Below are 18,317 nucleotides of genomic sequence, written 5' to 3' on the forward strand. Positions count from 1 at the left end.
GATGACATGAAATAACAGTAGTGGTAGTAATAGTAGCAGTTATTCTTATGTTGTTGTTGTTATTATTGTTGAAGTGAGCAGTATAATTGAGTCAATCAGAGCAACACCAGTGGAAAGCTTGTTAATGGTTGATTCAGCACAATCAGTTAATCACTTCTACTCTTGGTAGACGTAGCTTCCTCATTAGTCTTATTCATAGGGAAAAGTCACTGAAATAAAGTAATATTTTCAAATCTTTTGGTTGTGTTTGTGAGTATAGACTTGAATTTGAAGCTGCATATAAAATGTTATGGAATTAAACATATTCACCATTCGTGAATGCAGTATTGTCCCTATATCAGAAGGCAGAAGGATGCATTGGGACTGCACCACCAGAATAAGACTAAACTTGTAATTGGAGAACATAAGTTGTGGAACCCGACCTGTTCAGTATTGGGTCTTGCCTGTTCTTAACCAATGTAAATAATATTCCAACAACATTTAAGGAGTGTTCATAATCTGTGATGTTTACTGATGACAAAAGTGTACACAACAAGAACCCACACTCAACTATAATGTACACAGCCCAAATAATAGATGAACACTCATTTAGTAGCAAACAGTTTTAGTTTTAATCTAACAGAGACTCGTACTGTTCCATTCCAGAGAAATTAAAATGACCTGCTGGTACAAGAAATTGACATTATTCTTATCCTTGTGCCGTTGTCCAGCATCAACGCACAGTCAGCATGGTTACTAATGGGTTTAACACGGTCGGTTGAACAGGTGGCCAGCTGGCCTTTCTGTCAACTCCTTGTTACACCCCCGGGATGGAATAAGTGTACTACAGCTGCCTGCATGTACATTATTCATGTGAAAGTGGAAAAAAGTTTTCTAAATGTTTATGAATCATGTAACTGGTGTGGGACTTGGGTTCCAACCCAGTTTTCACCTACTGGGATATGTGAAACCACATAAAACCACAACCATGTTGGCTGGCACACCAACCCTTGTCATTTATCCACCAGGCAGATTCGATGTAGGGCCTGCTCACCTCCATGTACCAGAAGTGGCACTTTATTACACATGGCTATCTGATTGGATTTTGAACAAGGAATTGACATTAACGGTCTTCTAAGTATATTAATGAAACTTTATTTATCACATTCTCAGAGATTCAGCTGTACAACAAGCAAAAATGGTGTCAAGGCATAGACAAAATTATCAGTAAGTTAGTTTAGAATGTTTTGCACTTGGGAGTTTATTTCAGTGAGTTGATTAGGATACCAGACCACTGGCTTATTTTGCATGCTTTCATTTTATTTTGTGTTATGGTGTTATCTTCTTGGGTAATAAAACTAAAGTAATCAGGAAAAAATCATCAAATGATAGTGCTGGGTAGATATATTCAACAGTGAAGTTTGCTGTTAACTGCATGACAAGCAGCAATGCTTCTGTTAAACAGACCTCAATTTTTAGGCCAGATAGGTAAAAGAATAGAAGATAAACACTGACTATGTAATAAATATGAAACTGCAGTAGCTTTTTTCAAAGAAGCAAATTTCACATTAAATTTAGCCTATATAAGCTCACTGCTATAGCGGTTTAATAACAGTTAATTCTGAATGCAGTTATGCGAGTCTCTAATTTCCTTTGCTTTCTCTGCTCGGTGGGTGGTTACCTTTCTTGGAATCATTGTGTATACTGGTAAGTACTGTATTTGTTGTACATTTGATTCTTATCTGCAATATGTCGTCTTACCTGTTTCTTCTAAAATCATATGGTCTTTTTGTGCCATTTGTAGCTGTATGAGTCTCAGGAGTCATTGCTGTACAAAATTCGATGTGTGTATTTGTTGCTTCATTTTCTTAAGATAGTGTCCATTTGTTGGTAAGGTTTTTGAAGATATAATTTCTAATTGTCATTAAAAACAATTTTAGCCATGAAAGAATGTTATGCACTGTTAATAAACTAAAAATTTTATATTTACCAAAGGAAAGGTTAACTATAATTTAAAAATAACACTGTAACTGATACAACTTTTTTTCAAAATATGCTATGACAGAATGGAACTGGTGATGCCAATGATGTCTGGAAAGTTTTAATTATAAATGGAAAGGATGGTGATGTAGTCACAGCAGTTTCACACCAACTCCGATTTGTGCATTACTTGCAGCATTGTGTACTCACATCAAGTGGAAAACAGCTCCCCAAATGGTTAGTTAATTTTTCTTCTTGATTTTTAATATAATCAATTCCAAAGTAGTAAAAAATTCAGAAAAATAAATAATTGTAAAGTAACTATTAATTTGTGTGTTCACATTTGGAATACTGCGGTGCATTGTGCTTGAGTTGTGATCAGAAAATAAGTAAATTATCAGCTAGCTGCTTCTATGTAATTTTATTATGGACAGGACACTTGATATGTGTATACATGATTAAAATTGGACCACCTTAACACAAACTTCAAGCTGTCGAGTTTGATCTCTGGCTCCATTTCCTGTCCTCTTTGGAAAGTTTTGTCCTTTTTCCAACCCTTCCCCATTTGCATACATTTTATTTGTAATTTCAAGACTGTTATTTGGTACAATATCTGCTTGTGATTCTGCTCTAGAATCCTACATTCCAAAGTGGTATTCCACTTCCAACCTAATCTGCACAATACCCTGGCCCATCTTTATGTCACCCCACTTCCAACCCTTTGCCACATGGGTCATATCTCTGTGGAAGATCCAGGTGCATCTACATCTACATACATCTCCTACATTAGCTATCATATGGTGCATGCAGAGGGTACCACATACCACTGCTAGTCATTTCCCTTCCTGTTCCACTCACAAATAGAGTGAGGGAAAAATGACTGTCTGTAAGCCTCTGCATGGATCCTAATTTCTCTCATCTTATTTTTGTGGTCCTTATGCGAAATGTACGTTGGGAGCAATAGAATTGTTCTTCAGTCAGCCTCAAATGACAGTTCTCTAAAGAGTACTTTGCAAAAAGAGTATAACTGCCCCTCCAGGGATTCCAGTTTGAGTTTACGAAAGAACTCTGTAATACCTGCACGCTGATCGAATCTACCAGTAGCAAATCTAACAGCTCGCCTCTGAATTGCTTTGATATCTTCCTTTAATCCAACCTGGTGTGGATCCCAAACACTTTTGTAATACTCAAGAATGGGTAGCACTGGTGTTCTATATGCTGTCTCCTTTATAAGCGAGCTGTGTGTTCCCAAAATTTTCCCAGTAAAATGAAGTCCAGCATTTGCCTTCCCTTCTACCAACATGAAATGCCCATTCTATATCATACTTATTTCCCACATTGTGCCTGGATATTTAATTGATATGACTGTGTCAAGTACCACACTGCTAATGCCATATTCAAGCATTACAGGATTATTTTTCCTACTCATCTGTATTAACTTGCATTTCTGTACATTTAGAGCAAGTTGCCATTCATCACACTAACTAAAAATTTTGTCCAAGTCATCTTGTACCCTCCTACAGTCACTCAATGATGACACCTTTCCATACACCACAGTGTCGTCAGAAGATAACTATAAATTGCTGTTCATCCTATCTATCAGATCATTTATGTATATAGAGAATGAAAACAGTCCTAACACACTTCCCTGGGGTACTCCTGATGATACACTAGTTTCTGATGAACACTTGGCATCATGGACGACATACTGGGGTCTATTACTTAAAAAGTCTGAATCACTCACATACCTCAGAACCTAATCCTTATACTTGGACCTTCAGCAACACTCTGCAGTGGGACACTGTCAAATGCTGCAAGACCTGTCCAATACACCCACTCAACACACCCTACTTCAGTCCTATCGTAGGCTTATCCTATCCCATCAAAGTCAGGACCACTTATGAAAGCAGTCAAGTCATCACTGACTCCAGTGCAATTTCTTCACAGCATTTTCTGTGGGTGTGCCCACAGACATGCTGTCCCTTGAAATGAATGGTGAGGGTCAGACCACACTCCTGACAACAACATGCTCAATTTCCATGTTTACTACACAGCTTATGCCATGTGGGTCACTTCATCCCAATGACAGCATCTCTGAAATATGTAGATTCAATTGTTCTTGCAGCATATCCTTTGTTCCTGTAATCCTCCTGGCATTGGTCTATGCTAGCCCACTGACCCATGCCCACATTCATTCTTCACTTGTCCTGCACCCACACCCACACTCACTTCCTTACAGTTTTTCCTCCCTAAAATCATATGTGGTATCATTGTTTGAAACTTTTGTGTAGTGCTATCAATTTCTGTTTTGTGTTATTTCTCTCCACTGAGGCTGATTTCACTTACTGTCTTTGGGACAAAAATGAAACATTTACATGAATTTTGCAGGGCATATGAGCAACAGGAAGTTTCATGTAACCCAAATATGCGAGACAAGAATGCTGTGTGGAACGTGGAAGACAACATCTTCTCTAAATGTAAAAGATTTGACAATATAACAAGTTATTTCAGATCTTCTGATGATTACTTTATAATAACATATACAATTTTTTTTCTGTATTTCGCAGTGCCCAAAGTGAGCTTTGAAGTATATGCACCCAGTTTCATTGAACGCTTTCTTGAATCTCATGCAGTAATGCTACAGGGTAATGCTGGCCTAAAACCAAAAGAAGGTGAAGTAACTTCGAGACCATGGCAATGGCCAATAAATTACAGGGTAAATGCATGAAACATTTTGTCGTGATATAACTCATTGTATTGTATTGGAGTTTTATTGGTCCTGTTGTCTGCAAAAGCAGTTTATTTATATCACATTGGACAAGTCACTTTATATATACATACTTAAAAGTGATATGATAGTACACCACATAATTTAAAAATAGAAAATCCAAGATGGAACAATGACCATATTATGAAAAGGATAAATTGCTACTCACCAAATAACAGAGATACTGAGTCGCAATTAGGCACAACTAAAAGACTGTCGAAACAAGTAAGCTTTCAACCAAAAATGCCTTCTTCCAAATTAGTTAAAACACACACACACACACACACACACACACAAATGGAACTCAAGTGTGTTTTTGTCTAATTTGGAAACAGGCATTTTTGGCTGAAAGCTTACTTGTTTGACAGTCTTTTTGTTATGTGTATCTGTCACTCAACGTCTCTGCTATATAGTGAGTGGCAATGTATCCTTTTCATAATATTGTCATTCCATTCTTTACATTTCTATGCATACATTTTTTAACTACAAATTGTTCCCATACACATCATATATTTAAATATTTGTGTACTACACTTCACACATTTAAACAATCTTCAATAGAGTAAAAGCAGTGATGCTGTAAATATGACTCTAAAGATTTTTTAAAAAGTTTTGAACCCTGTATTTGCTTTTATGATTTTGGGAAGTCTTTTATAAGGTTTTACTCTTATGTTGAAAGTACCTTTATCGTACAGGAAACTATTGATCTGATTCAAATATAAGTTTTTATTTTGTCTGATATACTGAGTGTAAATATCAGAGTTTCTTTTACAATCTACTGTTCTTACTCATTACTTCTATTTTAAAGAATAGGAGAGTTTCATTAATGTAGATACACAGTAAGGGTGGAATTCCAGAGTTCTTAAACAGGGTTGAACCTGTAGGTCTGCATACAAACATGATTCTAATGAATAATTTTTGCCATTTTAATGTGTTGATAACTAACATGAGAGAGAAAGTAGGCATGACATGCTTATGCACTACAGCAGGGTTTTAGTGAGCAAAACAGATAGCAGCTTTTGATTAATTTAGCATTCTGATATTCTTTGTACATATTCCATTTTAAATTGCGTTGCAACCAAAATCCTAATAATTTGGTCTCTGTGTTTTATTGAGGATGTTGTTATCAGGAAAAACATAATTGGCATTCTTTGGGTTGGAGGAAAGAATACCAAATCACTTAGTCTTTAAATATGTCTGCTTGTGTCTGTATATGTGTGAATGGATATGTGTGTGTGTGTGCGCGAGTGTATACCCGTCCTTTTTTCCCCCTAAGGTAAATCTTTCTGCTCCCGGGATTGGAATGACTCCTTACCCTCTCCCTTAAAACCCACATCCTTTCGTCTTTCCCTCTCCTTCCCTCTTTCCTGATGAGGCAACAGTTTGTTGCGAAAGCTTGAATTTGTATGTTTGTGTTTGTTTGTGTGTCTGTCGACCTGCCAGCACTTTCATTTGGTAAGTCACATCATCTTTGTTTTTAGATATATTTTTCCTACGTGGAATGTTTCCCTCTATTATAACCAAATCACTTATTCAGGTAGATATGTTAGAGGATATAAAATGATAAAAGGGCAAATCAAATATAAACGAGAATTTTTTTAATAATTTTGTTTAAGCTACAGAAGAACTCTTAAGTTATTTTTCTCCTAATTGGGAAGTTTTTCCCCATTCGGTAGGCAGTTTCTTGATCCTATTTTCATAAAATGTATTGAATGTGACAACAGGCAGCTGCACACAAACACTTCGACAGCACCATAGTTGTCAAATCTGTGTCCTCTCACTGATTCCTTTTGTATTCAAAACAAATGAAAATCATTGGGTGATAAGTTCGAACTGTAGGGGGGATGTTCTAGTGTGATGCAGAAAAAATCCTGAATCTTTTCTTCAGTTCAGGCAGCTGTGTGGGGTCGAGCATTGTCATGATGGATGATCACATTTCAAATCAGAAATGCACACCTTTTCTGATGATATGCTTGTTTTGTTTTGCACAGTTGTCAGTAGTATGCAGCACTCACAATATGAAGTTCATGGGAAAAAATCAATGAGGCCAATTCCTTTGAAATAACAAAAGACTGTTGCAATAGCCTTCTTTGCAGAGAGACAGTTTCTGGCTTCAATGGGTGCAGATTCGTCCTTTTGCACCATTCCATGCTGCTTTTTTCGATTCTGGGATATAGTGGTGCACACATGTTTCATTTCAGATCACAAACCGGTGCAAAAAATGTTCCCCTTCAGTTTGGAGGTGTACCAATAGGCTTCTCGGGTTATCAGCCAATTCAAACCATCTTTCTGCGGCAACATTTTGACAAGTTTCTACTCATCATCTTCAGCATTATGTGGCAAGGTTTTGACAAGTTACCTGCTTGTCACCTTCGCCTGAAGATGATGAGTAGGAAACTTGTTAAAATGTTGCTGCAGAACAACGCCTTGACCCTGCTGACAACCTGAGAAGTCCTCATCATCAAAATTCGCTGAGAAAGCCTGCATTCCCATATGCATCAGTAACTGTTTGCAAATCGAGGCATTGAAATTTGTACTCTGCAGTGAGAAGACGAGGCACCCACCTTGCGGACACTTTCGGAAATCCAAGGCTGTCAGTAATGATCACCTGAACACTTCCGTAACTTATGCCAACCTCAGTAGCAGTTTCAATAACTGTTATTCAGCGATTGTCTTCAAGAAGCTGGCTATCAGTGTGAATATTCTCCTCAGTCATGTTGGTCATCAGGTGATGTCGGTGAGCTGCATTCTCAACTGTTTCTCATTCTCATATAAATGGTTTATGCCATGCGTACACTTGAGTCTTTTATGGGCTATTGTCCCTGAACTGTGCCACAAGTCTTTTCAAAATTTTGTAAGGTTTTATGCTCTCTGTTGTTACAAACTTGAGTATAATGCATTGCGCAACACATGATTGTACGTCTAGCCCTGATATTGCAATCCTGACTAAAGAAATAGTATGACAATGTTCTAGTTGTGGAGAACAGTCACTTCAAACAACAGCAACAATGAGCAAGTGATCGCGCCACTCCCCATTTTCAAAAAGGCATGTAAAATAAAAATTCTGGTTTGTATTTGATTCACTCTCATAAATGGATATGTTGAAGTTAGATGCAGTGGGAGAAGTTGAAGTGCAGCAGCAGAAAGAACAGATCTTGTGGGTAGGTGAGTACAGGACTATCACCACAAAATCAGAGTGAGGTAATGCGTGAGTAGAACTAATAATGAATAAGAAAATAAGAATGTAAATAAGATATTATGAACAGCATAGTGCACACATTAGTATAACCAGGGTAGACATAAAGCCAAAACCTACCACAATAGTGTAAGTTTATATGCGAATTAGCTTCACAGATGATGAAAAGATTGAAAGGCTGTATGATTAGATACAGGAAATTATTCAGGTAATTAAGAGAGATAAAAATTTAATTGTGATGGGTGACTGGAATTCAAAGAATAGAAGGAAAAATAGTAGAAGAAAATGGACTGGGGAAAAGGAATGAAAGAGGAAGCCACATGGTAAAATATTGCACAGAGTATAATTTAATTTTCATTAACACCAGATTTAAGAATCATGAAAGAAGGCTGTATGCATGAAAGAGACCTGGAGACAATGAAAGCACCTGAATGATGATTTTGAAAACAGATTTTAAATGTAAGACATCTCAGGGGAAAATGTGGACTCTGACTGTAATTATTGGTTTTGAACTCCACAATAAAACCATTGAGCACAATACAGATACAGGCAATGGTATCAAGCATAATAACATGCACCAAATCTACACCACATCTAAACAACCTTGCTCACTATATGCATGCAGAATTTCATCTGAATGACTAACAGAGACAAAGGCAATTTCTGATGAGTTGTTATGATCATTCACAGACCATGGTCTTCATCCCTACATCTAATCCACAGGAAAGATTGCTCGTGGAGGCCGAGTGGCTATCACCATGTGTTAAATGCAAGGAAAATCCCAGACAGCTATCTGGTGCTTAACATACAAGACTTCTCATGTGCACTAGCTGGAGCAAAGATTTTTAACTCCCTTGATTGCTGGGAAACGTACAACAAAATATCAGTAATGACCAGGGACATGTGTAAGATTGCAGTGATGACACCACTCAGTTTATTTGAATTTTTATTCATGCCTTTTTGGCATCACAAACACCATGTAGATGTGGCAATGTTTCATGGGTGAGGTACTCAAAGGACCTCCATTTAGTTTTGTGTACTCTGATGACATTTTGGTGCTCTCTCCTAATGCTCAAGTACATGAACAACATGTGTGTGAGGTGCATCAGTGGCTGTGTAATGAGGAAATTGTTTTAAATGAGGACAAATGCATCACTGGGAAGACTCAATTCACTATCCTTCACCATACAGTTTAGGCCAGTGGCATTTGCCTCTTGACAGAGAAGATTACATTGCTGCAGTCCTTGCTGAATCCAACAAACTAGCAGCAACTGAGACACTTTCTGGGTATGGTACATTTCTACAGCTGTCACCTCCCGGCAATGACAGCTGCACAAATGCCTTTCACAGATGCTCTCACGGTTTGCTATACCACAGTATAACATTATGTTAAGTGGATACCTAAATTGGACAAGAGGTTAAATTAATCCAGGAGTTTCGAAGGGGATCCTAGACGTACACACATACACTCTGGGTAGCTGATGCCAGTAGGAACCAAAATTACTAGTGTTGTGTAGATCGATAACACACAATTTTTAAACTATGGAAATTTGGTGTCACGTGCTCCAATTGGCCGCGGGATTGCCCTGTTGCCGGATGCTCTGGACGACGCCTGACCGTGAATGCTTTGCCTACCAGAGATCGTGATGTATCCGAGGTGGCGTGCACGCTTGTGGTAGCGCACCAGCCTTCTGTTCTGGGGGCCTGGGGTCCCACCACATACATTGTAGTTTCATGATAAGTCTTACTGGGAACAAACCCGTCAACAGCTGTTAATTCGCTTGAACCAACAACCATAGCACTGCCCAATAAATGACAAGTGGTAACAGGACAACCCCACGGCCAATTGGACTGTGTGACGCCAAGTTTCTGTAGTTTGGAAAATGGTGCATTGTCGACCTGTACAACATTAGTAATTTTGGTTCCTACTGGCATCAGCTATCCAGGTTAAAATTTTGTGACACAGTTTTTCTCCACCCTGTATATAACAGATCAGCTTATCCTCAGCCGATCTTTAAGGGGCACATGTACTCTGCAGCTTCATCGATGCACATTGTTAGCACATCTGCCTGGTCCTCACAAACAAACCCACTGCCCAACCCCACAGGCACATTTAACCTGTAGCTGCAGCTTGATCACTGGAGTGCTGTGCATGCTTCTCTAGCTGTGAGTGGGATCATTCATGTGCACATGTTGAGAAAGAGGCATGCACCTATGTGTGCCTCTACTTGGGTGTGGGGCAAGCACATGTGCACGGTGACTGTGCAAGGCCCACAGGTGTAAATGCAGCTTTGCACCAATGAGTCTAAGCAAAAATGTGGAGCAGGAAGTGCATTTTTAGATGGCAAGAATAATTGAGGGGGGTTCAAGCTCCCTGAACTAATGTCCGTACTTACTGCAGAACTTGCAGTAATCTTAGAGTTACTTAAATACGCAAAAGAAGTTCAAGAAAAAACAACCATCATTTTATTAGATTCACTGTCAGGATTGATGCTGTTGAAATGCTACAATGTCCTCAGCACCAAAAATCATGTAGTATACCGCATTACAGAAGCAGTTCAGGAGCTTTCCTGCCTACATAAGACTACCATTATGTTCTGGGTGAAGGAACACAGCAAAATAGAGCGAAATGAAGAAGCTGACACTCCGGCAAAGGTGCTGTGGACACTGGTTTAACGACACCATGAAGACCAGAATCAGAGCTCAATGGAAGGAAAACCTTCACCAATATTACTCAGTTAAAGATAGAGACACTATTCCGCAGTGGTACCTATCTCACATCATATCCTTGGTACCAAAATTCCAAACAGAATAGAAACTTTATAGTGATAATGGCATGCCTTCAATTCAGTCATGGAAGATTCCAGCAACAGTGTACGCCATCTCCTTCATGTGAATGCAGCAGTGACAAGGATGTTAAGCATATTTTCTTTGACTATGACAGAAGGTAGCAAGAAACAACAAAGTGTATGATATCCTCTGTCAGTACGTTATCGACAGACACTCAAACACTCTTAGCACTGAAGACCCAAAAGTGCATAAACTTCAATATGATTTTATAGCAGAAGGACAATTAAGAATATAAGAAAGAGATTTTTTTACATTGTAATGTAGTAAATGAATAAGTATGATTTGTGCCTTCAATCCTGCTTTCATATTAATGAATGTATTTTAATTTTTTTAGCCTATGGGCTTAATTTCAGATTAAATTAATGTAATTGATAATTGTCTTGTTTAATGGTTTCAGGCTGTTACTTATTTGAATGTGAAAAAATCTTTCTGGCTGTATGGGTGATGTCCAAAGGCCATTAATAAACTTAAAATAACAGTTCGTTGTAATGCAGTGAGCTTAATTATTTTACATGTCTGTAGATTTTGATTATTTTGTTCAATCATTACACCTGTGATTCCATTAGTTGTTTTCATTTCAGGGGCAGTTTTTCTCTGGAAGCAACTATCGGATTTATCTCCTGGGGAACCCTGTCATATGGTGGTCAAATTTGATATTTCTTGCAGCTTTTCTAATAGTATTCATTTACAATTCCGTGAAATGGCAAAGGGGCTATAAAGACCCTCCTGAAGTTAAAGGTAATAGAACACTGTCATTTTAATTACAATTAATGCTGTCATTTCAGTTACAATGTGAGAGTTACACAGTAAATTAACTACTCCTAAAAGAGATAATGATTTTAATTTTTCAGAAGCAAAAGACAGAATGGCAAGTGCTTGCGGATGGCTGTTTTTAGGTTGGTTTTTACACTATGTACCATTCTGGGCTATGGGTCGAGTACTCTACTTTCATCACTATTTCCCAGCACTGCTCTTCAGTTCTATGCTGACAGGTTGGTACATAAATTGTAAAAACCATTTAATTTGCTTACTTTAGACTTGCAGCTGATTTACTGAGGGTTAAACATCTGACCATCATTCAGTGCAAATTATTGAATGTGGGGCTGTGCAGCTGATGACCCACATGTGTTATTGTGCTGAATCAGTGATATCATCAGCTATAATTACAGTCAACATGGGATCATCAAAATTGGACTGTGAATCAAAGGAAATGTCTCTTGGTCAGATGAATCACATTTATTTTTACATTTGGTTGATGATTGTGTGCTTCAAAGAAGTAGTAGTTGTGGGTTAGGATAAAATTTGTAAGGTGCTTGAGGAATAAGGTAGTGGGTTTGGAGTCTAAAGGACATTGGGAAGGATAGTGGTCAATAGTAGTAAGACCATGATTATGAGGAATGTTGGTGTATAAGGAGGTAGCACCAACAGTGACCAGTTGGGATCCAGGATGTAAAGGGGTGGGGATAGTGGAGAGTTGTTGAAGGAAGTGGTTGGCATCTTTGACATGGGAGATTGGAGGTGTTGGTCAGAGGACAGAAATCCTAACAGTGGGGGCACAATAACTAGCCACAGTCCAAGGCTGTTGGGTTTATGGATTTTTGAGAGATGTAGAAGGTGGGTATGCAGGGTGTCATAAGGGTAAGGAGGGAAATGGAGTCAGGTTGAGGTTCTGGAAAGGGCTGAAGGCTTTAAGCATGGGTTGAAGGTTGTGTTGGACTTCTGCGATGGGATCACTCTGGCAGAGTTTACAGGTGGAGGAGTCAGATAATAATTGGTGGAGGCCTTCCGCCAGGTAGTGATTGCAATCTGCAATTCATAAACACAGTGTTGGAAACTGTCTGCAGTTAAGATCATTAGGTCGGGATTTGTTTTGATGTTGTGTGTGGTCACTCTTTTTCTTTTTTCGCTGAAAGGAAGGTGTTCTGAGGAAGGGACCTGGGGAAGGATGGCGAGGCTAAGTTGGAAGAAAGGAATTTCTGGTAACCAGTGAATGTTTAGGTTGGAGGGCGGGCGGGGGTGGGGACGAGGTATCACGGTTGGATGGTGGAATGGGCTGGGACAGGCAGAGTTCAGTGTTGGAATTAGGTTGGCTTTGATTGGAGGGATTGATGGCAAAGAAGTATTTCCACTGTAGGGATTGGGAGAAGGTGAGTGGGTCTTTGACAAGTCTAGCACGGTTAAATTTGAGTGTATGACTAGAGGTGAAGCCTTTGGATAGGACTGAAACTTCTGTGGAGCCAAGTGTTGCTGGAAAGGTTAACAACAGTGTTATGGGAATGTTTTGGCTCTGGATTTGGTACAGTGTTGATAGGGAGGTTTGGGGGATGTAGCAAATTGAAAAGGTCAACTAGGCAGGGTTTAGGTGCTGTGAGGGGTAGACGAGGAGGAACACTGTAGGTAGAATAGGGTTTGGGCAGTAGTGCCCAGAGTCAGCAACAGGATGTCAGCGGGTTGGATAATGTATGGAGGTGGTGTCTGGAATGCTTCTCCAAGTGGTGGAGATGTGATGTATGAAGCAGAGGCTTCACAGTAGCAGTATCTTGCAGTGGGGGCAGATGTGGTTCTAGAATGCTTGTGCCATGGAGATGTGTTTTTGCAGTACCAGGTTTGTGAGGGCCAGGGACTGGCGGAATCTGAAAAAGTGAAGGTCACTGTGAAAGGAGAGGTGGAATCCAGGGAAAGGAGTTTTCCTTTTTTATGTGCCCACAGTGTGTATTATCCTGAAGAATGTCATCACACAAATTCTTCCAAGTTTGCTGCTATTTTATTGACACTTTATTAGTTTATTGTGTGTCTATCACAATGAGCTAGTTTTGGCATCTTTGCCATTTTGAAGTGATTCTGAATGATGGAATTATTTTTGTAAAAATGTATGATGAAATTATGTTGCTAACCTCTATAGCATAGTATTGAATTATCTGGATTATGTATGTGTTAGTAGTTACTTGTTTTATGTCTCAGATGTTATGAGGGACATTTTGAAAGTCCTGATCTCCATGCATGCACAATCGTTATGGTGGTGTGATCAAGTTGAAATTCATGTCAGTTGTGAGTGAGACTTTAAGCATGATGGTTGTACATGTGGTTGCTGGTTCACATTGCTATGTCATTGCATGATGGTTGTACATGTGGTTGCTGGTTCACATTGCTATGTCATTATAATAATTCAGTTTAAAAACGGATGCTGAAACTGAGTCAGGTCGGATTACGTGTAGTTATCAGCATTCCTACATCAAAACTGAACCTCTATGTGGAAAGAACCCAACAGAAATTTAAAATTATCTGATAGAGGTGCATGGGAATAGTGTACTGGATCATAGCACAGTATCACAGTGGTCTACTTGTTTCCATAAAGGTTGGGTAAGCACTGAGGACAATACAAGAAATGGAAGGCTATCAGTTGCGACAGACTTCACCTCTCAGGTTATTGTTAATGACACTTTGAGAAAGGATCCATGAAAAATGTGAGGAAATGGCAGAAGAGGCCAGAATGTCTCTCACTTCAGTTTATGGGATCATAACTGAAAAGCTAAAGATGAGAGCAGTTGTTGCTACCAGATGGTTCCTGCATGATCTGAGTGAAGAGCAGAAAGCAGGTCACAAAATAATCTCAGAAGTATTGCTTCAAATTTATCGAACAGAAGTAGAAGAGTTTCTGAAAAGGATTGTTGCACTCAATGAAACCTGGATATGAGATTTTGAGCCTGAACTGAAGTTTTAGACATCACAATGGAAAATGTTTTGATACATTTGATGAAGGTTCCAGTGAGGTGACTGAAGTAATCAGACAGCTCAACAATGAAGTTCTCTCAGTGTTGTTGGTCATGTTCATAACAACATTTATATAGCACTTATGTATGTTTGACAGTTTTCTCCAGTGATGCTTACGTGTTTACAGTGAATTTTATTTGCAGAAATTCAGTGATCATAAGTACATTATAAAGATTTATAACTATAATTTTTCATTTCTCGTACAAAGGTATTTGAGTTGAGTATTCTGTTGTCTTCTATGTGGTGTGAAGTGTTTAAAATTGATTTAAAATTGATCCTTTTCGTTTTAGGATGTCAGTAAAGTTTTCTAGATTTTTTCATAGCTCTGTTTGTTCATTTAGGATTGTGTTTAGGCACATGTCTATATGGGTGTAAATTTCCAGTTCTCCCAGAATATTTATTGTATCTCTTTTGGGTACCCAGTATAGAAACCTAAAAACCCTAACTTCTTAAATGCAGGAATTTACAAAATCCTTTGTGACTGTTGCAGCAAATCCTACTTTGGACAGATGAGTAGAAATCTCAGAATAAGGAATAAGGTTCAAGGTATGCACCTGGGACAAGGGCACCCATAACCGAGAGCAAGGAGCTGCGACCCCCCTTCCCCCCCCCCCCCTTTGCCCCCTCCCTGCTCTCAGGAAAAGGGAAAAATATGAAAAATATTGTGTAGCCATGTGTTTTTCTTTTAAGAAAATTATTTAAAAGTGGGTATTAACCAGGTTATAAAGAGGGTTAGAACTTGTATGGAACTTTCTTCTAGTTGCTTACTAGTTGCCAATCATGTTCTGAAAAACTGAAAGTACGCCATACCCTCAGTTCTAGCCCCTTCCCCCTTACAAACAACCATATGGGTGCCTCTGCTGTGAGAACAGTCATTCTACATTTTACATGCACTTATGAAACCAAAAAACACAAAGCAGAAAAAACAGAAAATGCAGTAAAGTTCTACATAGGATACCCAGATACTAAAGTTCAACACTTTATGACACATAAAAGACAAAAGCATACTCAACACAAGTATCTTCGTACAAGAAACAACAAGTTATAGTTATACTATCTTTGTAATGTACTTATTATCACTTCTTTTCTTTGAAGAAAATTACATTTTTATGAAAAATTGTGACATCGTTGCAGGATCACTTGAAAAGGCAAAAGTGCCAAAACAAAATTGCTGTTAAAGACATATAACAAATTAATAGTGTGTCAATAAAAAGCAGCAAAAACGTGGTAGAATTTATGTAAACAATGTAGTGCCCACATTTCTTTTAGCTGAACATCTTACATTACTTCTGGAAAAATGCGATCACCACATCTTGATCTCTTTAGCCATCAGATCTCTTAGTTTTGAGGTTCTATCTTTATTTGCAAAAATTTCTTTAAAGGATTCTTTGGAACTCACAGGTAGCAGTTTTGAGGAGCACATTATGGTGCTTTTGAAATACATACCAAGTTCAGTGTAATTTTTTCAATGACCAACACTTTGAGCTAGTAAACGGTGTGGTCATGGGAATAATAGAGTTTCGTATTTGGTGTAAAAGTTTATAACATGTTTCTAGAAACAGCAGGCAAAAAATAGAAAATCCACAGATACTCAAAAACAAATAAAAGACTACTTTGTTAATAATTGTTTCTATACTATATCTGAATATTTGGATTTGGATTACGTTAATGTTCATATTAAACAGATTTTGAACTTTCTATTACATAGACATTTGACAGTGGACTCAGAAATCAAGAAATTTACATAAATGCTTAGTGTGAAGAAGTAGATAAACATGTCCTGATTCATATCACATTTTAAAAAAATGTGTGTTGAGTGCCACAGGTGATAATTTGTTGTTAGTGTATGTTATGGAAGTTTCTTGCACCAGCTGCATGTTGTAGTGTGAGGAGTTTCTGTCTTTCATAAAGGGATCTACTGATCACACACTTTCACTTGGCCCCTGAGGAGAGGATACTGAAAGTAGAAGTTTGTGATCGGATCTTAGCACTTTGGCTGCTGAGTTATAGCCAGGGGATAGTGATATGCACAGATACGGATGGCAGTAGTATTGCGTACACAAGGTATAAAAGGACAGTGCATTGGCGGAGGTGAGTCATGTGTGAAGGTTTACAATGTGATTATGGTCACATGATGGGAATTAACAAACTTTGAATGCAGAATAGTGTTTGGAGCCAGATGCATGGGACATTCAATTTCATAATTGGGAATTCAGTATTACAAGGTCCGCAGTGTCAAGACTGTGCTGAGAATACCAAATTTCAGGCAGTACTTCTCACCATGGACAACATAGTGGCTGACAGCTTTCACTTAATGACTGAGAGCAGAAGCATTTGCGTAGAATTGTCAGTGCAAACAGGCAAGCAACACTGCATGAAATAACCACAGAAATCAATGTGGGGTGTACGATGAACATATCTGTTAGGACAGTGTGACAAAATTTGGCATTAATGGGCTATGGCAGCAGATAACTGATGCGAGTGCTTCTGCTAACAACATCACATCACCTGCACCGCCTCTCCTCGGCTCGTCACTGCATTGTTTGGGCCCCAGATGACTGGAAAACCATGGCTTGGTCAGATGAGTCCCAATTTCAGTTGGTAAGAGCTGATGGTAAGGTTCGAGTATGATGCAGAACCCACAAAACAATGGACCCAAGTTGTCAACAAGGCACAGTGCAAGCTGGTGGTGTCTCCTCAATGGTGTGGGATGTGTTTACATGGAATGGACTGGGTCCTCTAGTCCAACTGAACCAATCATTAACTGGAAATGTTTATGTTTGACTACTCTGGAGAGCACTTGCAGCCATTACAGCATCATGTTCCCAAACATGTCGCTGAACCACAATCATTCGCAATTGGTTTGAAGAACATTGTGGACAATTCGAGCAAATGATTTGGCCATCCAGATTGCCCTACATGAATCCCATCAAACATTTATGAGACATAATCAAGAGGGCAATTCATGCACAAAATCCTGCAGTGGCAATGCTTTAGCAGTTACAAATAGCTATAGAAGCAGCATGGTTAAGTATTTCTGCAGGGACTTCCAACAGTTTGTTGAGTCCATCTCACATCAAATTGCTGCACTATGCTGGGCAAAAGAAGTTCCAACATGATATTGGGAGATATCCCATGACTTTTGTCACGTCAGTGTATAGCACGTAAAAGAAACAAATATGAAATGGATTACTGTGTTGCAGAAATAATGCCAGAGTTTCTGGTGAGTTGCTAGGAGGACCAAGTACAACCTCTTCCCTCATTTTTGTAAATAATAACAATCACTTTGCAGAATGGTACACATGGATCAACACTATATTTACAACTGATATATATTGTTATGACACACTATACTGTCGTGTAGCTAAGGCTGGCATTCAGCGTAAACATTCTGGAGCATCACGAAGGCAGCTGACTTCTGCTGATTGCAGCGGGTCCAAGTAAAAGTGTGAGATCAGTACAGAACATTATGAATGAAAGTTATATTACTTCTTTGGAAGAAAGAAAAATGTTAAAATTAAATATCGCTTCTGTTTTCTCTAATAGGTGTAATTTTGGATTACTTGCTGGAAAGTCTACCGTTGTTACTTCCAGCAATGTGGGCTCATATGTTCTACCATTGGTCTGTTGGAGTTGTTTTCTCAAGTTTGGTGTACAGGTATGTATTGTAACAAGTGAGTAAACATAGTATCACTGAGTTGTTACAATAGTTGTTAATGTAGTTCAACAATGATTAACAGACTACCAGTACTTATCTATGTAACATAATTTGGC

General features: G+C 38.6%; 1 protein-coding gene across 4 annotated transcripts in view; it reads left to right on the forward strand.

Moving 5' to 3' along the window:
- Window positions 1–18,317, forward strand: part of LOC126480699 (protein O-mannosyl-transferase 2) — a 195,894-nt gene that overhangs the window by 165,657 nt on the left and 11,920 nt on the right. For all 4 annotated transcript variants that reach the window (XM_050103940.1, XM_050103941.1, XM_050103942.1 and 1 more), the window contains 6 exons: window positions 2,045–2,196; window positions 4,348–4,436; window positions 4,527–4,675; window positions 11,354–11,510; window positions 11,624–11,764; window positions 18,090–18,201. In XM_050103940.1, coding sequence (XP_049959897.1) covers window positions 2,045–2,196; window positions 4,348–4,436; window positions 4,527–4,675; window positions 11,354–11,510; window positions 11,624–11,764; window positions 18,090–18,201 — 800 coding nt within the window. The remainder of the gene's footprint in view (window positions 1–2,044; window positions 2,197–4,347; window positions 4,437–4,526; window positions 4,676–11,353; window positions 11,511–11,623; window positions 11,765–18,089; window positions 18,202–18,317) is intronic.

This window comes from Schistocerca serialis, chromosome 5 (assembly GCF_023864345.2).
Source record: "Schistocerca serialis cubense isolate TAMUIC-IGC-003099 chromosome 5, iqSchSeri2.2, whole genome shotgun sequence".
Taxonomy (NCBI): domain Eukaryota; kingdom Metazoa; phylum Arthropoda; class Insecta; order Orthoptera; family Acrididae; genus Schistocerca; species Schistocerca serialis.